General features: G+C 40.4%; 4 protein-coding genes and 1 long non-coding RNA gene across 10 annotated transcripts; 4 read left to right on the forward strand and 1 right to left on the reverse strand.

The window, feature by feature from the left end:
- The first annotated feature begins 432 nt into the window (after positions 1-432).
- LOC103987516 (RHOMBOID-like protein 12, mitochondrial) lies at positions 433-4,880 on the forward strand. Of its 2 annotated transcripts, XR_010487629.1 has the most exons (9): positions 433-869; positions 1,183-1,303; positions 1,486-1,605; positions 2,625-2,735; positions 2,888-2,926; positions 3,418-3,522; positions 3,600-3,641; positions 4,335-4,579; positions 4,728-4,880. XR_010487629.1 is itself a non-coding variant. In XM_009405844.3 (8 exons), the coding sequence occupies exons 1-8, from the start codon at positions 508-510 to the stop codon at positions 4,422-4,424; spliced, it is 990 nt and encodes a 329-aa protein (XP_009404119.2). In that variant the 5' UTR covers positions 433-507; the 3' UTR covers positions 4,425-4,612. The 2 variants fall into 2 exon arrangements, 1 of the variants encoding a protein (XP_009404119.2); XM_009405844.3 differs by lacking the exon at positions 4,728-4,880 and having other exon boundaries at positions 4,335-4,612.
- An 80-nt stretch (positions 4,881-4,960) lies between these two features.
- LOC135614670 (uncharacterized) lies at positions 4,961-7,746 on the forward strand. Its single transcript, XM_065112277.1, has 3 exons — positions 4,961-5,297; positions 7,216-7,296; positions 7,393-7,746. The coding sequence occupies exons 1-3, from the start codon at positions 5,146-5,148 to the stop codon at positions 7,415-7,417; spliced, it is 258 nt and encodes an 85-aa protein (XP_064968349.1). The 5' UTR covers positions 4,961-5,145; the 3' UTR covers positions 7,418-7,746.
- Positions 7,747-7,915: 169 nt separating this feature from the next.
- On the reverse strand, positions 7,916-13,220 carry LOC135583011 (cell division control protein 48 homolog B-like). 2 transcript variants are annotated; one of them, XM_065112279.1, is made up of 12 exons: positions 12,657-13,220; positions 12,503-12,547; positions 11,899-11,954; positions 11,607-11,756; positions 11,437-11,544; positions 11,205-11,304; positions 10,738-11,019; positions 10,488-10,657; positions 9,855-9,983; positions 9,235-9,328; positions 9,064-9,141; positions 7,916-8,495 (listed from the first exon to the last, which is right to left on the reverse strand). In XM_065112279.1, exons 1-12 carry the CDS (start codon positions 12,798-12,800, stop codon positions 8,199-8,201), a joined length of 1,653 nt encoding a protein of 550 aa, XP_064968351.1. In that variant the 5' UTR covers positions 12,801-13,220; the 3' UTR covers positions 7,916-8,198. The 2 variants fall into 2 exon arrangements, with proteins under 2 accessions (XP_064968351.1, XP_064968352.1); XM_065112280.1 differs by lacking the exon at positions 11,899-11,954 and having other exon boundaries at positions 12,657-12,797.
- Positions 13,221-13,470: 250 nt separating this feature from the next.
- On the forward strand, positions 13,471-17,434 carry LOC135614673 (uncharacterized). Of its 4 annotated transcripts, XR_010487633.1 has the most exons (4): positions 13,471-15,839; positions 15,943-15,974; positions 16,629-16,745; positions 16,854-17,434. It is a non-coding gene; the product is annotated as an uncharacterized LOC135614673 (long non-coding RNA). The 4 variants fall into 4 exon arrangements; XR_010487632.1 differs by having other exon boundaries at positions 13,471-15,974; XR_010487631.1 differs by having other exon boundaries at positions 15,943-16,745; positions 16,854-17,356.
- A 1,222-nt stretch (positions 17,435-18,656) lies between these two features.
- LOC135614671 (UDP-glucose 6-dehydrogenase 5-like) lies at positions 18,657-21,689 on the forward strand. The gene is made up of 2 exons (XM_065112281.1): positions 18,657-18,971; positions 19,993-21,689. Exon 2 carries the CDS (start codon positions 20,023-20,025, stop codon positions 21,463-21,465), a length of 1,443 nt encoding a protein of 480 aa, XP_064968353.1. The 5' UTR covers positions 18,657-18,971; positions 19,993-20,022; the 3' UTR covers positions 21,466-21,689.
- The last annotated feature ends 38 nt before the right edge of the window (positions 21,690-21,727 follow it).

Raw genomic sequence — 21,727 nt, forward strand, 5'->3', positions numbered from 1 at the left:
AGCGCAGCACAGTTCTTTGCCAAATAGCAGGTGGCCACGGTCTGATGGGCCGCCTTGGTATGCTTTAAGATCGGTGTCAAAGGGACCCGTGATAAGAGATGTGAGCGTCGCACAGTTCTTGCCAAATATCAGTTGGCCAGGGTATGATGGGCCTTAGGATGCTTTAAGATCGGTGTCAAGACCCTTGAGAAGACATGATTTCTCGAACGCTCGTCTTCTGCGGATTCGCTAGCTTCAATTATGTAATATATTGTTGTCGTTGAGTTACGAGAGAATGCACACCCGAGATGACGAAGATAGACCGCAGAGAGAGAGCGTGCGTCACTCGTGCAAAATAAACCGCAACGTGAACCGGAATAAGGAGTGTGCCCGATAATCCAAAGCGAACCGAACCAAACCGCGACGGATCACCGACGAGGAGAATAAAGAGGGCATGTCCTGCTGCTGAGAAAGAAAGGAAGAGTGGCAGAGGCTTCCACGAAGACAACGCGAACGAAGACCGAGGAGATGCGGAGGAATCACTCGCTTCTCCTCCATCTATTCTGGAAGGAAGGAAGGAATCCCATTTCCTCTTCCCATGGCCGCTTCCTTCTCTCCTCGGCGCCCGAATCCCACGGCGCTTCTTCTCTCTCTGGCCGCCTCCCCCGTCCGTGGCGATCGGAAGCCAACCCTCTCCCCTCCGGCCTCGCCACCCGTCATCTCTTCTCCCGGCCATCGCAGGCGGCGACGAGAGCCCATTTCTGCGCCGTGCCTGCGGTCGGCCTCAAGGGTCTCGTCCTTGACGGGGTCCGCGCTCTCAAGATCTCTTTCCAGCGGCGGTCCGGGTTTGATCCCAAACGACTCATCTCTTCGCATGGATTCCCTCTCTGGTAACTACATTCGATTCTTCCGAAGAAATTTTGGCTTGTTTTTTTGCTGACAATTGTACGCGGCGATGGTCCCACAGCTGTTTGTTATAATCGATCAATGATCCTCATCCTCCGTAGGAACTAAGGTAGCCATTGAAATTGATTTGTTCTGAAAAGAAATCGAAGATATCTCGATTCGAATTTAAGGTTTTATGGACTTTTTTTTTTTTCCTTTTATTTCATACATAGGATTTCTGAGCTTAAGCTGCCAAGTCGTATGTGCAAACTTTTGATTTGTTAGGACATGCACAAGCTTTCTGTTTCCTTATCGCAGGAGAAAATTGATGCCGTTAGCAAATGGAGACGGAGTGGTCTTTGGTTTGATTGGAGCTAATGTTGCTGTTTTCTTATTATGGCGGATTGCTGATCCTGCATTCATGAGGAAACACTTTATGGTATTAACTTTGCAGGAAGTGTTATTGCTTGTTGCTATTTCTATCGTGAATCAACCTATATTCCTGTTAGAACTAACAGGACTGCAGCCTTAATCTTGGCACTGTAGGTGTTTTGTTGCTTTCATGCTACCTGATGACAAATATGGGAATTTAATTTTGTTAGTCTGGTATCCATTGAGCAGATTTCACTTGACAATTTTAAAAGTGGCCGCTTGCACACTTTGATTACGAGCGCATTTAGTCATTCTAATACCAGCCATCTTGTGACAAATATGATCGGCCTTTACTTCTTCGGATCAAGTGTAAGATCTGTTACATGAAATTTCATTTTTGGTTTTCAAATTTCAATGGTTTATCATAAATGAATGTTGTTTGGTTGTATTTATCCTTGAGTGCTTCGAAACTTGAGTTGACGTAAATTACCGAGGGGTTAGTTTTAGTAACATAGTTATCTGCAGACAATGGAGGAAAATTCACTTGCAGATATTTGGAGATGGTAGTCATGCATTTCGAACTTGAGAATGTTAACCTATGTGTGTGCCTATTGAATATATTAGAAATTATTGCAGAAAATTTGGTTAAGAGTCTCAAGGTCGTCCGTCTCTTGTACAATGAGATAGTAAACCGAATTATGAATTGAAGATACATTTACGGGAAAAACATATTAAGTGGATAGAACAATTACATGATGGGCAGCTATCGGAATTCAGAAGAATAGGTGAGTATGACAGTTTTAGAATCATGAGTTGTGGTCCGAGGCTGAACATTCATTATTTCTGAACATTATCACTTGCATGGAAATAGGGATGGACTTGGGTGTTAAGTGTTGGTATTGATGGAATTAAATGAGCTACAAATGTGGTATTGAAAACACAAATATATATACATGGTAAATGTCGAAAGGGTGTGACTCTTGGAAAAGGTCTTCTCCTTAATTATTTTCAGGCAATCTTAAGAGTAAGGTTACTGTAGAATACATGAAAGATCATTTGTTTGTTGAAAATAAAAAATTCTCTAGTCAAGGCTATTAATTATTTAATTTAGAGCACTCTTAGAATAGTTCTGTTTTAAACCTTATTCATTATTGTATTTTAGTTACATAAGCACAACCATATGATTTCTACTATTTCATGGACGTGATTCCTGATAGATGAATTACAAGTTCTTTAATATTTGCAATCTTGACATCCTGTTTGTTCTTACTTTTGTCAAAGCATGTTTTGTAAGGGTAACAGTTGTACCTAAAGTTTCTTGTGCATTGCAGTTCTAACAGTATTGAGATATATTGACTAATTTATCAGAAACTAATCGTGGCAAACAGATTGGCAACCTATTTGGTCCTGATTTTTTGCTGAAATTGTACTTAGCTGGTGCATTAGGTGGATCAATTTTCTACTTGGTGCACAAGGCATTTATGGTTCCGTCTTCAAAGGTAACAGACATAACTACTGCTATTTTGAGATCAAGCATCATATTTTCCTTCAGAAATATAAGTTCTCACTGATGCTTCGATTTTCTTTTTTATCATTTCCCTATCAATTAAATAACCTTATGTAATTTGGATCTCCATCTTGATATCTTTAGGGTTATCGAGGATGGGATGAATCAAGAATTCCTGCACTGGTATGTTTTGTCTCTAGCCATGTCATTCAGGATGCATATGCACACATATGTAGCTACTCATATTTCATATCTTTATTCATTGTTTCTAAACACAAACATATACATATAAAAGATAAATGTGATATTACTTTCTCAACTACTATACCACAGATCTCCTCCCACTATAGATGCTCCATTATTTATCAAAAATGATCTTCCTTAGTCTTACTTTATCCATGAAGGTAAATAGAGAAGTATGTCAATTAAGAGGAAGTATCGCACTTCCTCCTTAATCATCCATATGCATCTGAACAATGCCAAATGCCGGTATGCTTTACCAGACTCGTTAACATAGCTTTAGCATATCTGTTTGTATATTTCCAGTTCCACTTCTGTGTGATCACTCAATACTAAGCTACTTATGCCCTGTCCTTTTCTTCATTTTCATTTAATACAAAAAATTCTACTTCTCTTTATATTTATTCTAAATCTTATGCCACCATGTCATGCAGGGTGCAAGTGCTGCCGTAAATGCCATAATTCTTCTTAATGTGTTTCTTTTCCCAAAAAATATATACTATATCAACTTCATTATACCTGTGCCTGCAGTATTAATGGTAAGTTTGTGCTCTTTGATTTTTAAGAAAACATTGTGTTACATGTCCATAACTTAGCCTCTGCTATGTCGTTACAGGGAGCATTCTTGATTGGAACTGATTTGTGGAGGATTAAGCAGGTATGTCGAATGTAAAAACTCAGCCTTAGAGCTTATATTTTTCTGCATTCATAACAATAGGAGCACAAATACTCTAAAACCACTGAATGGATTGCTAGGCTGTGAAAGTCCCCCCTCGCGGAGTGAGTCATTTTCCGTCATAGGTTCTGCCTCGTCACTTCTTGCCAACCTTCTCTAATCTTTAGCTGCTTTGTGATCTGACATTGCTTTTGATTTTATACAATGGAATACAATTCAGTTATTTAGTAACAAGTTGGTAGTTCGATCTAACGCATAACGTTTGCTTTGACGGGCTACTCTAGTCACTTCTGTTGACTTGTTGAGACCTGTGTTGGTTGCAGAGGATCTCACTATCTTCCCTTCTGTTTACTTCTTGCCAACGTGTGCTTGATAGAATCTAATGTGCTCTAAAAGTGGCCATTTTTCATATGTATATTTGTGGTGTTTCCGTCTGGCTTTTAAGTTTTTTATCCACCCATGAGGAATTTGCTTTCTTTTCTTTTCTTGTATCAGCAGCTTTCACGTCGAGCAGCACAATTTCTCTTCATTTGCCTTAAATTACTCGACTCGCTTTTATAAGTTCATCCAGTAGGCTTGCGACGATAAACTTGTTTTCGAAAAACCAAGAACTTGGCTTTATTATTTAGGCTGATCATGGTGTGATTAATCTCTTTTTATCTTCTCATTCCTCAGGGCGAGGGACACATTTCAGGTTCAGCACATTTAGGTGGGGCCGTAGTCGCTGCCCTGGTGTGGGCCGGAATCAAGAAGCGCTGGATCTGATCAAGCAGGCAATCATTAGACACATATGTTCATCACAGGGGTATGGAATTAAGTAGCAATGAGCACTGTGATCATACATTGTTCTTGGGATGCCTCTCCTGCATGCAGCGAACAACATAGTACTCTTAAAAAGTTCAATGTTACAGATTATCGTAGTAAGTAGATCAGTCAACTGACGTCATCTTTCCTGTTGCTTTTCCATTATTTTTCTCCTTCGATACCGCCAAAGAAATAGCAACTTGTTCTCATGCGTGTTTGCTCACAGAATTTAGCTCGTCTCCTTCCATCTAATTGAGTTTGCAGGAGATCGAGTTGGAGGATCTATTCGTATGATGCTATACGACACATGAGCTTGTATTAGCCTTCATCCGTCCATCTCATTAAATTTGTGCATTAGAAACATGACTGTTCTTTGGTATCGAGGCATCTAAATATCGAATCGGAACATCTAAAGAAGCCCACAGTGGATCCCAAAATCTCAGAAGCGGACGGCGAGGATTTCTTGGGTGCTTCGCTTCTTGACTTGCGACGCAAGGCAGGCAGCGGCAAAGGCGGTGGCTCTTCACTACCACTTGTGTCACGACTCAGGTCGGTCCCCCGTCCCTGAGGAGGTGGAGGCCCTCTGCGTCGACTTGTCTCACGAGTTAGGTCGGTCCCGAGGCCAACCATAAGTGGGTCGGTGGAAGGTGAGGAGGGAAGCGCGGAAGAGACAGAGGAATCCATGGAAGACCTGTTCCGGAAGGTGTATCGTGGCGACCCCGGGGTGCCCCACTCTGATCCGGACCGCTACCTCCATTCATGTTTGGGCTCCTTCGCCTTCGCCGCCGTCTCCTGGTGCACCTCTCGCACCGCCGACCTCTCCCGGCGCTTCAAGTACGTCGTCTCTCTCTCTCTCTCTCTCTCTCTCTCTCTCTCTCTCTCTCTCTCTCTCTGTGGTTCACTATGTATCTTCGCCCTTAGGGTTTCTCTCTTTTCGCTTCCCCATCTTTGTTGACGTTGGTATATCATTTCTTGCCTTCTTAGGTAGGTTTATATTCCCTTTTCGGTCCCTCTTTTCCGGCTTCATATGATCTCAGTAGCTTCAGCCTTGGGTAGGAAGGGAAGGAGGAGGAACCGGAGGGTGGCATCCTTAAAGGCTGCGTCTTGGGACATCTATGATGTTCCATGGCCTTTGATATCAATCAGAGTAGGTCTTTTTGGTGCTACCTTTACCTGCATCGTTCTGCAAGATGTATTAGGAAATCATGAGTGTTGCCTGTCGAGGCTTTGCTTATTGCTTGATAGTTTAAAACTATTTACGATGTCTTTCGGTGAGATGTTTCTAAAGGATCTATCTGACGTTGAAATCAAGATGCAATTTTGGTCGTGTAATTATATTTTACTTGTGTTGCATAAAATGCTTGTTGAATCGAAGGTTGGACCTTTGAACATCCATAATATTTGATAGCCCTTGACCTTGATCAAATTTGTTTTAGTGCTGTCTCGTACAATGAGCTTTGCTATAGTTTCCATTATTCCTTGTCAGTGTATAAGGGATGTGAATGTTGAGGAAGAAAAAAATAACAACTTTAAAGAAACTATTTGCAGTTTTTTTATGGCTTGCTTCTCACGTAGATGGTTCTTAGTAAGTAACAAAAGATGGGACAACCTTTTGCTAGGTGACAAAAGAGTTTAATCCTTGATAAGCATTATTGTTGCCATCTTATTGGTGAAATTTTGGTAACATCTGTTGCGTTTGTGATTAAGGCAAAGGATTGATCTCGGAAAGGGTCACCTTTACAGAGGTTTTAAAAAATGACCCCATAAAAGATAATGGTCACATGCAATTTGGTGGATGTAAAATCAGAAGTCTTCGTGATATGTGTAATCAGGAGACATATATTTGGTTGGATGTTGGTGGTTTGGAGTTCAACAAGTAAATTTATAGATATTATCTATAGTGGAATATCATCCGTCTAAGGAAAACGATGAAGTATGAAAGCAGGAGTGAGAACTGCATACAGTTGTAGTTTGTCTAGCTAGTGTTGTGGGTTTTGTTGCATTTTGTTTTTGTGGGGAATCATTTGGTTTCTGGATTTGAGTCTTTGGACTTGCATTTCCTTTTTAAGGAAGTCCAGTGGGTGACAAACTCTTGTAGTGGGAAATGCAAACTTTGTGGTTTCCTAGTTATAGTAATACGATTTTGTGTTTTTAGTTTCCACCAAGAAAACTATTTTTGGATTAATGATCTTTCATTCACATCCTTATGCCATGTTTGTACCCTATATTGATATTTTCCATTTTTTGTTTAGAGATTTTATTACCTCCTTGCTGAGTATCCAAATCAATTCACTTTATCCTTTATGTTTTATTAGTTGTCTGCTCAAATGTTGTTTGTAGTTTGTACCCTATATTGATATTTTTCATTTTTTGTTTAGAGATTTTATTACCTCCTTGCTGAGTATCCAAATCAATTCACTTTATCCTTTATGTTTTATTAGTTGTCTGCTCAAGTTTTTTGTCACTAATTTAAAGATGCATTTCTATGTGTTGAGTGCATTCTTTATCCAACGTTTTCTTATGACACTAAATTTAAGGTGTTATCGTGGAATCAAAAGCTAAAAGCAGATCAGATAGCACATTTTATGTTTTGATTGTTTTAATTCTTCTTTTATGGTATTAATTCAATACATCTTTTGCTCCTATTGCTACAAGCAGCACATGCTTTTCGCCTTTTTTTTTCCCTTTTTCCTTTGCAAGACATCCTGCCTTGGATTAGTTATGACGTTTCATACTTCTTTCCTTTCTGCAGCTGGCATGACAAGGCCTTGAAATTTGAGCATAATCATTGGAAGAAAGTCATGGAGAGGAAGCATCGGAATGGTGATTCACTGTGAGTTATTCAAAGTCTTATTTAGCAAATATCCTAAAGTATCATGATCATGTCTCATGCATCACACCTCTTATTGACACTGTTTTTGCTTCACAGTACTGCCAGTATGAGCAAGCCATGACAGACCTGGCTAATTAGGTCTCAACTGCTGCTGATATCCTGTTCATAGGCTCCAATTACTCATCTGTGCGTATATGTTGTTGGCTTATGGGAACAGTATTCTGAACGATGTCGGTCGCTGTGCCGATAAAGTTGGTCCATACTCATCTGTGGATTATGTATGGTTTTGCTGTCACTTCTGTTAAATTTTGCAATGGTCATGGAGTTGTTTCACTTATGTGTCTGTTTAGTATCTTTAATCAAATGTAATTCTCAATGACATCGTACATTAACCCCTTGCAAATAGTGAGCCTCAATGACATCTCATTAAAGATAAATTGTTTTGGCCAATACATGTTCTTGAGATTTGACATAATCTTATGTTTTATAAAGTTTAGTGATTGCAAAAGATTCATGAAACCAATTTTAAATGGTTGTTATTCATATCTACTTTTGCCAAAATAAATAGCAGCATAGAAACAAAATACAGAGGAATGTGTAGGGTTCTGTAAAACAAATATAAAGCATACAAAACTGTAACTCTCATTTTTTTAATCTACTGATAACATCTGAATACATGGATCTTCAACAAACTATTTTACCCACAATTCATGATATTTAGCATCAGACATGCTTTTCCTGATGGGGAATCAATCAGAACATCTCCACTGATATCGATACTCTTCCTGCAATCAGATATCAGATACCAATACGACATAGAATTGTATGATACAGGAACCAACTGAGTACCAAGTTAGGAACCTAAACAAGTACATGTAGAAATTGAGCCTTGAAAAGATGCTTTATCTACGAAATCTTGCGCTGGCATACTCTTCAATCATTGATTTAGTCAAGGAGGGTCTCAGTGAATCTCTTGCTGTCTGGAAATGACGATTGCAAACAGAATCGGCCGACATGTCTTCCCTGAGAGCCACCATGCCGGCTTCTCTGCACAGGCCTTCTAGATCAGCGCCAGTAAAATGATCGGTAGATTCCGCGACCTCTCTAAGATCCACATCTTTCCCTAACTTCATGTGTCTTGTATGGATGCGTAATATTTCATGACGGCCTTCTGCATCAGGAGGTGGCACATACAGCACCTACAGCACAGCCATAAACATTGCGAGTCGTTAAGATAGTGTGGTCGACAAGGTCTAATGTTAGAAAGTGGTGCAATTGACGGAGACATGATTTGCATCTTCATTCAGGTACAAAATAGCACTCGAGTTAGCATACACCGGTCCATTAGCGGTCCATTAGCTTCAATGTGTAATATAAAAGATATTGCTCGAATACACAGACAGCATGCACATGCTCGCATACATAATACTAAAGAAACTCAACAGTATTGTCATCGACAACAACAAAAGTAAAGGAAATCGATTATAGCATGGAAAATTTACATGACATTTTGGATTCATAAATATGTTCTTAGTCAAGCCAGTATGAAGATATAATACTCCATCCTTTTTCTAGAAGGGAATAAAGCCAGAAGCAAAACAAGATAGATCTTTACAAAGGCAAGGAAAGGAAGTAAGAGATAGCCAAAATAAAGTCTTCAGATAAATCTCCAGGTCCAACATCTAAAATGTTAAGAACACTGCAAAACTGTACCTACGTGAGACAAGATGTTACTGTACGTAATAGGATATTACTGTATGTACATACCAAATCAAAACGGCCTGGACGCATAAGAGCAGCATCTAACGCGTGGGGACGATTAGTAGCAGCCAGTACAATGATTCCCTGTAAGTGCAATAATGGAAATTAGACAGAAAAGTTATCAAAGAGGATAAGCCCTCCTCATTTTTGAGAGCTTATCAATGGGTAGAGCGCTACCGTGGCTAGTTCTAGACCATCCATTTCGGTCAATAAGGTAGACAGAAGTCTTTCTCCAACACTGACATTGCCGCCTGAGCTCCCACCATGACCACTACAATAGGGAACATTTCGTCACATATAAACAGTGGGATAAACATGTTCTAGTCCAATAATCATCATGTTTATGTAATCATGAAGATAACCTGACAGCACTAAAAGGAACTAATCCATGTAGTACAGAGTAGGAAACTGTCAAGCGTTTCAATCCCCTTTAAAGAGCACAAAATAGAGGACTTCCTGAGGCTGTGTTCTTATGTTACCTAAACCTAGTACTAAAAGAAAGTAAGGGTCGAAGGCACCACAAACTAAAAAGATTCAGCTTAAATACCTGGTTCTCCATAGCTCAAAAGTACTCCAGAAAGAAAAAACTCCATCTACATATTTTGTCACTTAGATATGTGTCTGAAGGAAGCACACTTATAAAAGGATGCCTATTACATTTTTTAATTTGAAATGAGATACTTCCAGACTAGTTATATCCAAAGGTGCCTCGGGCTGCAAGTGCTTGTATGTACAGATTGTCATTAGCCCCATTAAAAATTAGGTTAAAGCAGCACATGGGCCATTTTAATGCTTACCGTTTGGGAGCAATGGCATCAGCCTCATCAAAGAATACTATGCTAGGTGCAGCAAGGCGTGCCTTCTGAAATGTTCTTCGCAACAATGCTTCCCCTTCTCCAACATATTTGGAATACAGTTCGGCACCACTGCATCATCAATTACATATTATCAAAGACAATACACAAGTCAAAAAGAAAAACCAAGCATAAGAGAATATGACAATCACAAATCTCTAAAATTCAAAGTCATGCCTGAATAGCATTTTGTGCATGAAATAGCATGAGGTGAAAATGACAACAAATCCCATTGGGAAAGTCAAAGTCATGCCTGAATTCAAGGTCTCCAGAAAGTCATCGCAAGTAATGACAACAACACTGATAAGAGTCATAAGACAATGGTGAAAATGAAGTGAGACCTTTGTCCGTATTGCAGCCTACATCAGTCTTTCACCATTGCTTAATTTATACTATGCAAAAAACTTGCAACAAAACCCTGCACCTTCCACCTAAATATGTATCACAAGTATCACTCTTGTGTTGCTTACCATCATGGTTATTTTTACATATAATGATTTAAAGCATTTTAGAAATATTTTTTATTTAACAAGTGGAAACTAGGAAAACATTTACACATTGAGTTGGAAAGACAACCTCAAGGAAAAGAAAGAAGCCTGGGCAGCATTAGCTGCAGCCTTAGCAAGGGTCGTTTTTGAGCACCCAGGTGGCCCGTGCAGCAGAACACCTCGTACTGGTGATATTCCTAGTCTTGCGAATGAGTCAGCATGCTTAATAGGCCATTCAACAGCCTGCTGAAGCTTTTTCTGTTATTGACATTAAGGTCTAGTTAGAGAAAAAGGTTAGCCAAGACATGAGTAGATTGAAAATGTGTGAAGGATCTAACCTTCAAATCTTTTAATCCTCCAATATCATCCCATGACACCTTCGAAACTTCTTTAGTAATGCCTCTTGTCATACTTGGACCAACCTCAGCTCTAGCGTTCTCCCAGTCTTCCATTTTTAAGATAAGTGCATCTTTATCCCTAGAGTCTGACAACCTACGATACGCAAACCTAGCAGCTTCTCGACAAAGGGCTTCTAAATCAGCACCAACATATCCATTACATGATGCAGCAATAGATTGCAGATCCACATTTTCATCCAGTTGAAGATTCTTCGAATACAGCTGGAGCAAATTAAGTTGCATTAAGTTGTAAAGATGAGGCACAGCCTCTCAATATGCTAAAACCATGTGATGGTGCCGGCAAGTAACCTTTCAAATCAGCTACTTTGATCGAGCAATTTACTCAAAAGTATACCAAGATGTTCTACAATCAGAGTGATGACAACGAGATATGGAACAAGTCAGACCTCAAGAATCTGCAATCGTTCTTCAATTGTAGGAACTGTAACTTCTATCTCAGAATCAAAGCGCCCAGGCCTTCGCAATGCTGGGTCAATGCCATCAACCCTAACAAGACACATGCAACCAATTATCCATCTTAACTTCATATAATTGAGACAGTCGGATTCTTCGGATGGAAACAAATTTCTAGAAACCACTTGAACATTGAGTTGGTTCATACACACTTAAATGTCTAACCTGTTAGTTGATGCTACGACAACAATATGTAGATGGGATCTGGATGAAGACTTACTTCCATCCATCAAGGTTAGAAGCTGACCCACTATACGAGATTCCTGCTCCCTCCTGACCAAAGAATTATTCAAACTTCAGCTGAAAAAGAAAGGGGGCAAAACTCACAAACATACCTAGAACTGCGTCGGGGACAAATGGCATCAATTTCATCAATGAATATGACAGATGGCTTCCCTGATGACGCATACGAATATGCTTGAGAGAATGCTTCTCGCAAAAATTTTTCACTTTCTCCAGCATGTGATTTATGAACAGAATAAGGGCTATGGGGAACAGACATAAAACCAAAAAAGAACATCAATGACATGTACAAGGATACATGGAATATGTTTGATGAGTAAAAGGCACTAGCATCAACTTTATTTAATGAAAAGATGGCATCTCTCTGTAATTTTTCTCCATTACTTGATCATAGTCAGATGTGCATCACATTCACGAACAACAGCTTGGACCAGGCTAGTCTGAGACACAACAACATCCACATGTGAGGTAAATGATACGATAGCAAATCTTCCTCTCAGATGACAACAATAAGATGATCATGAACAAGTGTCACAATAGCAGAAATGTCTACAAATACTAACATAAATTCACAAGAGCAACTGCACTAAAGCTTCCCATTTGCAAATACACATACAAAAAACAGAGATAATTTTCATGAGTATTAGTGCTTTCTTAAAATGAATTAGATCAACCAAATTCAGCTATTAATGAAATAATCTAGTTCGACAGAATAACTGACTCATTAACTTTGTCGAGCCTAGCCAACATCATGCTTAAGTCAAAGTTAATGATAGTATACACTATACACATCAAGCCTTTATCCTCTCCTGCTGTGGGATCAAACTTAGGTATTACATAACTACAAGCAGTTATATTTTCTTTTATCTTTTATTTTTCCTTCACGATTAAATCTTTGAATGAGAACTTCCACAAGCAGTGTCTGTACTGGCCAAAATTGAATTCACAAAAAAAACAGACTAGTTTGGTCATGGAAAAAAGGTGATACCTTTCCAGTGCCTGGCGGACCATAGAGAAGCAACCCTCTGGGCCACTGCAGGAAGATCCCAATCAACCAAGAATCAATTGAGAAAACAAAGACCGAAGAAGAGCACAAACCTTCTGCAACAAAAAAGAAGATAGAAGAAGGGGAAAAGGCATGCCTTTAGGCCAAGCTTGCGCGACTCGTTTGCGTAGAGAAAAGGATATATGATGAGCTCCCTTAGAGCTTCCATGACCCCGCTATTCCCTGCGATCGCGTGCTCCGCCCTCCACCGTCCATCCTTCACGCTGCCGTTTCTATCCATCCAAAGCCGGAAGAAAGTTCCACCGCCAAGGACGACAACAGACGGGCAGCTGGTGGTCGAAACGCCCGCCGCAGACGATGGGGTTCAGAAAGTTTCCACCTTTTGGTTGTTGCTTCGGGTTACTTGGAGATTATTGATTGACGTTTGATTAGCTTGCAGCTTCTGGTGCGGGATGCACGCCTAACTTTGCCCCACCGGATCTCTTGGTCTCGTTCACGGAGTAGAGCGACTTCGGTAGCGGCGGGGAAGGAACAGAGGATGGTGGGGTTTGAAGGCGGCGACGGCGGTGGCATGTCGCTCGGCCTTATTATTCTTCTTCCTTGTAAATTTCCAAAGATACCCCTAAAACATGAGAAAATTTACAAAATCACCCTATGTTTCTAAATTGGTTATTATAATGGGCTAAGTACATACTACCCTGTACTTAGACCCTCTTAGCCCCGTCGGCGCCGCCGCCACTGTGGCCGCTGTGGTATCGGAGCCTGTCGAAGAGGGTCTTGGGCACTCGTTTACCTACGTCGATTACACAAGACAAGAAAGAAAGAGCGAGTCGAGGAATAGAATCGCATCAAGGAATGTAGGTTATGGAGATCACTCCACTGGTCTTGAAGGGATTGGCTCCACAGGAACTGAAGATTGAAGGTAGCCCATTTGCTTCTCCAATTGGAGATTTCTCTGTTCGAGATCATACTTGTCAGTCAAAATAGGAAAAAAACTAGTGGAAGGAGAACCATAAATGCACCTTAAAGCCACAAGTGAACTCCAAAATGCCTTCATTGAAGCTGAGGGGTGGATTGAAACCAGACGGTAGAGAGTAGGGATCAGGAATATAGCATGCCTTGGAGAAGCTGAACAAAGGCGAGCTGGCAGCGTCACCCAACAGAGAAGAACGCTGTCTCTGCTGCTCTAGTTCGACTCGCCTCTTCTTGGCACCGCCCGTGGCCAATCCAGCAGCCGGAGTCAAGGCAGAGCAGAGGCAACCGCCACCCTAAAACCAAGTGCTGGAAAGAAGATAACAGCAGGAATGCTCGTCCTATTCCCGAAATGAGGAGGCCCGGTGGACGCATCGGAGACCATGGACAGGTCCTCCTCCTCCTCCTCCTCTTCTTCAAAGGAACCACCTTTGTCACGGATGAGAAGCTAAGGGCAGTCACCGGAGGACTGACCTAAGTAGTCGGTCCAGCCTGATTGGCATCCGTTGCTGCAATCTGAGCTAACATCTTCCTCCTCTCCTTGCATCAATGAATCAATATAGGAGAACGATCTTTTCATTCTCTTCGTCGAACAAAGGAGTGCCGAAGGCCCTCGTCGACAGTCTCCGACGCCACAGCGACCGCAGCGGCAGCGACGCCAGGGCGGTCGTCGCTGGGTACCTTACGACACGCGTGGAGGAGCACAGTAACACCCTCGGAGGCGGAGGGCACCGGAAATGAAATAGGTCAGAGGTTTATTGCAGTTTGTAGTTCTGATCTCAGATTAGGTTTCTGTTCCTGTATTGATATCATCTTGGGCATTGGACGAGATAGGGCCGTAGAGATTCTCTTTTTCTCCTCACTCAAAAATGGCGCCTTGACAGTCTTGATTGGTTTGATTTGTTCAAATGGTGCGGAGAAAATTGACTCTACCAATTGTTGGTTGCAAGACCTATTTTTAGTTGCTTTGTGCTGATGATGTTCTTCAAGTGGATCGACGAAGATGCTATTTGTCAGGAACGAAGAATTTAATCGTGCTTGAGTAGTCTTTTTAGTGTCTGAGCTATCTTTCTATTAAGAATATATTTCTTGTCCAGATTAGTGTTGGCTATGAATTCAGCTAGAACTTTGGCATTATGTTGATAGCCCATAGCAAAGATTTGGTGGAATACCCCACATTGGTGAGAGCCTCGTGTACTATACTCTTTGAAGGCAATGATGACTACTTTGTCTTGCAGTCTATCTTGGAAATAGGCTTTCCTTTGCCATTAGTACTCACACTAGTTTGGTCTACTTGTAACTTTGCTGGAGAAAGCAAAATAACTCTTGAATCTATTTGTAGTTTCTTCATACTCCCTGATTAACTCATCTCACATTAATGTTTATCCATGGAATTGAGGAAATTTCCTATTGTTTAAGACACATGGGTGGTTTGGACACAAAGAAGAATGAAGAGTGTAAATGGTTACAGTGATAAAGTTCATCACAAACTTTCTTGGTAGAGACCTTGGAAAACTCTGTCCAAGTTTTGCATCTTATGACCTTTGGACTAAAGAGCAGATTTGTTTTTTTTTCTTCTTCTTTTAAGAGTATGTAGCAGAATGGTTGATCTAATTTTTCTGTTGTAGCAGGTCATAAAGTTGCTGGCCTTCAACTTTGCAGAAAGAAAGTTTCTTCTGTTGGGTGTCTTTCAAGAAGTCCTGACTCTTCCTTTCTCTTTTAATTTTGCCTGCAATCAGTTCTGGGTCATGTTTATTGTTTCCCTTCAGCTTGCTGATTCAAGCACCAATAACTGTGCAGTGGAAAAATAAACCAGATATTATGTTTACTACTAATCTGGAGTAGGATTGGCTTGTCCATTCTCTTATACTACCCAACTGATGCATTTACAAACCAACCTTTCTCAAGAAGAAAATTCTGTTGATGTCGTTTACATAAACATGTAATTATACATATTCTTCACCTTGGCTAAGGGAGAAAACAAGGGTCAAACCGTTAAAGCAAGTACTTTGTAGAAGCCTATGAGCACATAATAGCTGGCAGCTACCATTTATTTCTAACTGGAGATGAAGGATTTCCCATTGTCATCCCTATATTTACAGTCAAGTTCATGATTAGAGTAGTGATCTTTTTAAAAAATCTTAAATGGACCTGAAATATTAGATAGTGATGGATTTATTGCCTCAAATTGTGTCATAGTCTATCGCAATGCAGGAACTCTTATGATTATTGGATCAGCCCAAACTTAAAGCTCAAAGCCCACGAGCACCAATTTTAGATTTCAGTGGGAGGGGGATTACTTCTCAGGGGCAGCAAGATCTAGACCTAGTTGCTGGATGTGTCTAAGGTACAAGCACAATCTGATCTTTTTCATCAGCACTATCTGTTTCATTTGTCTAATCCGAGACTTTTTTTTTTTTTTGCAATTCTGACATGATTATGTTTCTTAGATTCAATTCTGTCAGACTCAAGGTTAATCAAGGTTTGTTTTCAAAACTATACACCTTGTTCATATACTCTATATATTTCAAGGTAAATATAATTTCTTTTTTTCCCCTCGGCAATGTCTGTTTAATTTGTGCAAAAATGGATTATAATTCTATTGCATCAGGCGATGCTTTGTCCCCCTATCTACTCTTGAACAGCTCAGTTAAAAATCATGATTCAGTTGTGATCTGTGAATTGAAGCATCTATAATCGAAATGTTTTAGTAATCAGTTTGCATGTCTCATCTTATGGCAGGTTGAGTGTATGCTCTCCTTGCTACTCACATGGGGGCTGGAATCATCTTTATTCTGTCAGAGCTATACAACTATAATTCCAAGCAAAAAAATGATACCTTTATTCATGTATTGCACATAAATCCATGCTAACTATATTTTTTTTTCCCTACATCTGCTGCTTCATGCTTGATCACATGTTTATGATACACCGTAATCATGAATGAAGCAAAACAATAGCTAGGATGGCACTAAGGACTCAAATATACGAGTCGGTGACGAGGGATTATATGATAATTACTCCAACATTTGTGGTTAAGTGCTGATAGAGTTGACTATTTATTTTTCAGTATTAGAATGTTACAAAACTAATGCTTCTACTCAGTTTGGTGAGGTTTCAATTGTTGAGGCTGCAGGTTGGCACAAAGGCATCTTTCCAATGTGCATGTGCAGCTATTTCTTCTGCCATTGGTAGGTGGAGAACCTTGTGCTGGCAACCATTAATTGACATGGAGAAGGCCTTCCACAAAGAGGTTGTTTCTGTGACTTGAATCTTCATCATCTATACTGTATCATCATCATTCACATGACTGATGTCTTTGAAATGCTAAAACCTTGCCCCTGGATTTTTCTATGATCAGGTCAAAGAAAGCAATAAGTCTGCTTGCATCTCTGCAGCTGTCATGATCGAGTAGAAGTCATGCCTAACACAACATTGTCCTAATGCCTAGAGTCTGAGGTTGTGAGAACTCCCATTCTCATCCAACACCCTCCTAACTTTTTCTTGTCTTCTTGTATGAGATGTTCTTATTGGCTCTTGAGAAGGTCAATGGCTGCACCAGAAACACACCCAACTCATGACGAATTCAACAAACGTATTGGATCTTCTCTTTGCATCTCCATATATATATATATATATATATATATGATTGGAGTCTGGAAACAGGATGAGATAGAACAGAGTGAGGAAAGAATCACATGAATTCTATGTGCCGGTCAGAATCGATTGTTCGATCAATTATTCTCCATCTACTGTCATAAAGAATGTCTACTGATTCTGTTGCCAATGTCATATCATTTTGTATGATTTGACGAAATAATATCAACCCCATTTTGTTATTCCCCAATTGATGACTTCTAAAAATAATAAAATATAATTTTATTATTTATAATCCCTCGATCAATAACTATATTTTTTATCTTTACATCTTTTATTTTATCTATGTGTCGATGTTGCTCGATGCCACTCTATCGTCTATTATCGTCAATGTTGCTTATCGCTTATCAAGCAAATAAAAATAAAAAAAATAAAAATATATATCTAGAAAAAAAATATATTTAGGAAGGAAAAAAGGAAATATAAAATAAATATTTATGTTCATTTATATAAATATATTTTAAAAATATTAAAAAAATTAAATGGGTTGTAAATATCTAAAGGGGTTGTAAAGATAATTCTCCCTCCACTTAATCATAATTTTACGAAAACACCCTCAGTCTCCTTCTCGACTGCGACAGCAAGTGCCAGAAACCCTAACCTCATTTTTACGGAAGAAAAGGTACCTCTTTTCGTTCTCGATCTTTCCCCCTTTTTTATTTTTTCGTTTATTTTCGATCCGGTGCTGCCGATTTGGTGGCAATTACTCCTCCTTAATTCTCCCCTCAATTCTTGATTGATTTGGTCGCTTCGGTCTCACTCCAAGTCCAAAGTAGTTCGTTCCTAATGTTAGGTCACGAGTCGCTGTCTTTTCTTGAATTTAAAGCGTCCTCTTGTTTACTTTAATGGAAGTGACAAAAGTCGCTTAGATAAATAAAGACGGTCATCGAATAATTTTCAGAAGGTTAAGATTGTTTTACTTTGCAAAAGAAGGGATTTTTTTGTTCCCTTCTCTCGAAAATTTAGCATCTTTGGCCTACTCTCTCTTTTGTCTGATAAAAATTGAATCTTGAAGTTGCAATTTCGATGATGCTTGGTTTTGTTTCTCATGTTCTTACTCTATTTTTTTTGGTCTTCTTCTTTGTGGAGAAATGTGCAAATGAGAGCTTGGCCGCCTTTTTTCTTGGAGTTTCTTGTACACTGTACTATTTATGTGCCTTCGGTTGGTGGGTGTCACAAAAATAGTTGGACTAAACAAGAATAGGTAACACTGTTTGGACCTTGTGTTGACTGTGAATTGTTAGAAGATAACTCAGGATCTGTGGCCTGGATTTAGATAGACATGATCCGTTGTGAAAGTTCTGAATTGGCTATTTGGTGATATTTCGTTTCAGTCGGCAGTGCCTGTTGATTTTGTGTACTTATGCCATCATCTTATGATTGGAATAGTTGTTTGGCTATGGGCTATGGTATATGAACTTCATCTAATGTTAGTATACATGTATTCTTCCTGCTTCATAAGGAGGATGTGCCACTGCAGTGGGTGTTTATGGAATGAGCAATGGAATCACAATAGTTATTGAAGCTCTTGTTTCTGAAAGTTTGTTATTATTGGAAAATGGGCTAAAGTACCTTCTCCTCATTTTCAAGTTTGGTAGACTTGCAGAGATGCTTGAAAACGTGTTGAAGTGTCCAACTAAGCTGGTAAAATCTGGCCTTTGACATGAATACTTTCTGAAAGGAAGATGGTAGATCTCAGTGAGTTCGGGTATTTAAGGAGGGGAAGTCACCTTCTCTTTTGGCACCAGAAATCGTTTCTCTTCCTCCTCCTCATTCTCCTCTCTAACCCCTTGTTGAAGCCAGAGTGTGAGCACTTTGGAAGGTGATTTTTCTTAGCTGATTTCTGTAATTCAGTTTATGACCTGATCAGAAGTTTGTAATTGCTGTTTTTCCCTTTTGTCATTTGTTCATTCTGAATTCTGATACTGCTGTTTTGGGTGCCTATACTCGAGGCATTCCTCCCATTTTATGAGATTTCTGTTGATGATCTTGATTCAAGGACTTTGACTCACTTAAATGTCTCTTTTTCTGTCTTTTCTTTTCCTCTTGCAACAGAAATTTATGGTCGACTGAACATTCAAGCCCAGAAAATCGTAGATCTACCAGTTGTTGTGAACTTTTATGTTTATGTTTGAACATCACTTTTTCTTGCAAAATGGAACAAGTGAATGCACAAGTTTAGTCAGATGATACTGCACATGACCAGAGCTTTTCATTAATCTTTTTTGTTTTCCCTGGTATTTATTCTTGGTAATCCGGAGATGCTGAATCTTGTTTTTCATTTTTCGTTTTGCCAGTCCTATTATGATGATCCATATTCTGGTAATCCTTCCACATGCTTCCTGTATTCAGTGAAGCTTGTTGACTTCTTGTGCATTTACTTTCGAAGATGCGGATCTTCTATTTACATAATCATTGTTTTTTTTAGAGTGGTCTTTTCTGTATTCAAAATTGTGTCTGTGGGCATCTGATCTTGTGGATCAAATTCCCTTCTTGAAGGTCATTTGCTAGTTCAATCTTTCATATCAATCTGCACTCATTAGATGCTTAGTTTTGTGCTTTCTTTGGGGTCTTGAAAACCATTTACTGACATCCTCACTGTGCTATGTGAAACCCATTTGGCATTTTAGGAAGAAATTTTGCAAGTGATCTACTGATGATATTTTGCTAAGTAATGAAGAATTTCTTTTTACAGTAGGTGTGTGATTTCAACATTAATTGGGTGTGAAGATCTGAATACTTTTGTATCTTAAAGTAAATTATAATGATAGGATATGTTTATATCTTGTGTAAATTAATCCCTTCACAAGTGTAGAAACATTTTTCTGAACCATTAATGTCAGGCACTCAAGGTCATACAATAAGCCAGAAACATGGTGAAGATATGCTGCATTGGAGCTGGCTATGTTGGTGGCCCGACCATGGCAGTGATCGCCTTCAAGTGCCCATCCATCGAGGTGGTCGTCGTTGATATCTCCGTCAGCCGGATTGCAGCATGGAACAGTGACCAACTTCCCATTTATGAGCCAGGCCTTGACGATGTAGTCAAGCAGTGCCGAGGAAAGAATCTTTTCTTCAGCACCAACATTGAACAGCACGTCTCAGAGGCTGACATCATCTTCGTCTCCGTGAACACTCCTACCAAAACTCGGGGCCTTGGAGCAGGCAAGGCAGCTGACCTGACCTACTGGGAAAGTGCAGCTCGCATGATCGCTGATGTTTCCAAGTCCAACAAGATCGTGGTCGAGAAATCTACGGTACCCGTCAAGACCGCAGAGGCCATCGAGAAGATTTTGACCCACAACAGCAGGGGAGTCAAGTATCAGATCCTCTCGAACCCAGAGTTTCTTGCAGAGGGTACAGCAATCCAGGATCTGTTTAAGCCCGACCGAGTTCTCATTGGTGGCCGGGAGACTCCAGAGGGCCGCAAGGCCGTTCAAGCACTGAAAGATGTTTATGCCCACTGGGTACCTGAGGACCGCATCATCACCACCAATCTGTGGTCTGCAGAGCTGTCAAAACTTGCAGCAAATGCCTTCTTGGCACAGAGGATCTCCTCCGTCAATGCTATTTCTGCACTCTGTGAAGCTACCGGAGCTAATGTGTCGGAGGTGGCCTATGCCGTGGGGAAGGATTCGAGGGTTGGCCCCAAGTTCTTGAACGCTAGTGTTGGATTTGGCGGGTCCTGTTTCCAGAAAGATATCCTTAATCTGGTCTATATATGTGAGTGCAATGGTCTGCCAGAGGTGGCCGACTACTGGAGGCAGGTCATCAAGATCAATGACTACCAGAAGAACCGTTTCGTGAACCGGGTTGTGTCCTCCATGTTCAACACGGTCTCAGGGAAGAAGATTGCTGTTCTTGGATTCGCTTTCAAGAAGGACACCGGGGACACGAGGGAGACCCCTGCTATCGACGTCTGCAAGGGTCTCCTGGGGGACAATGCCAAGATCAGCATCTACGATCCCCAGGTGACGGAGGACCAGATCCGACGCGACCTCGCGATGAACAAGTTCGATTGGGACCATCCGGCGCACCTGCAGCCTATGAGCCCGACTGCCGTGAAGCAGGTGAGCGTGACATGGGACGCATACGAGGCCACCAAGGGGGCACACGGCGTCTGCATCTTGACCGAGTGGGATGAGTTCAAGGAGTTGGACTACCAGAGGATCTACGATAACATGCAGAAGCCAGCCTTCATATTCGACGGGCGTAATGTGGTCGATCCAGAGACACTCAGGGCGATAGGGTTCATTGTGTACTCCATCGGAAAGCCTCTGGACTCGTGGCTCAAAGACTTGCCTGCTGTTGCCTAGTAGAGTGCTTCAGTTCAAGAGGGATTATTATCAGGGATCGAAATTTAGCAGCTGAAGCTTATGATTCTTTATAGGTATCGTTACTCGGTTGTTTCTTACAGAATTCTCATTAATTAGGTTTCGGTCGATGTCGTTCATTTGCAGCTTTAAGTCGATAATAATTGTATGCAATGTTTCTGTCGGTATTGAGAATGAAGCTGGTGATCTTTTGCAGTTTTTATGAACTTCCATGTTGTTGATGATAACTGAGTATTATGAATAG

The sequence above is a fragment of the Musa acuminata genome, chromosome BXJ2-6, assembly GCF_036884655.1.
Source record: "Musa acuminata AAA Group cultivar baxijiao chromosome BXJ2-6, Cavendish_Baxijiao_AAA, whole genome shotgun sequence".
Lineage (NCBI taxonomy): Eukaryota > Viridiplantae > Streptophyta > Magnoliopsida > Zingiberales > Musaceae > Musa > Musa acuminata.

Coding starts and splice junctions, on each gene's coding strand:
- LOC103987516 (XM_009405844.3), top strand. CDS start 508: ATGCGGAGGAATCACTCGCTTCTCCTCCATCTATTCTGGAAGGAAGGA. Junction 3,523..3,599: donor CTGTGCCTGCAGTATTAATG/GTAAGTTTGTGC, acceptor ATGTCGTTACAG/GGAGCATTCTTGATTGGAAC. Junction 3,642..4,334: donor ATTTGTGGAGGATTAAGCAG/GTATGTCGAATG, acceptor CTCATTCCTCAG/GGCGAGGGACACATTTCAGG.
- LOC135614671 (XM_065112281.1), top strand. CDS start 20,023: ATGGTGAAGATATGCTGCATTGGAGCTGGCTATGTTGGTGGCCCGACC.
- LOC135614670 (XM_065112277.1), top strand. CDS start 5,146: ATGGAAGACCTGTTCCGGAAGGTGTATCGTGGCGACCCCGGGGTGCCC. Junction 5,298..7,215: donor GACCTCTCCCGGCGCTTCAA/GTACGTCGTCTC, acceptor TCCTTTCTGCAG/CTGGCATGACAAGGCCTTGA. Junction 7,297..7,392: donor CATCGGAATGGTGATTCACT/GTGAGTTATTCA, acceptor TTTGCTTCACAG/TACTGCCAGTATGAGCAAGC.
- LOC135583011 (XM_065112279.1), bottom strand. CDS start 12,800: ATGGATAGAAACGGCAGCGTGAAGGATGGACGGTGGAGGGCGGAGCAC. Junction 10,658..10,737: donor GAGGATTAAAAGATTTGAAG/GTTAGATCCTTC, acceptor TGTCAATAACAG/AAAAAGCTTCAGCAGGCTGT. Junction 8,496..9,063: donor GTCCAGGCCGTTTTGATTTG/GTATGTACATAC, acceptor GCTGTGCTGTAG/GTGCTGTATGTGCCACCTCC.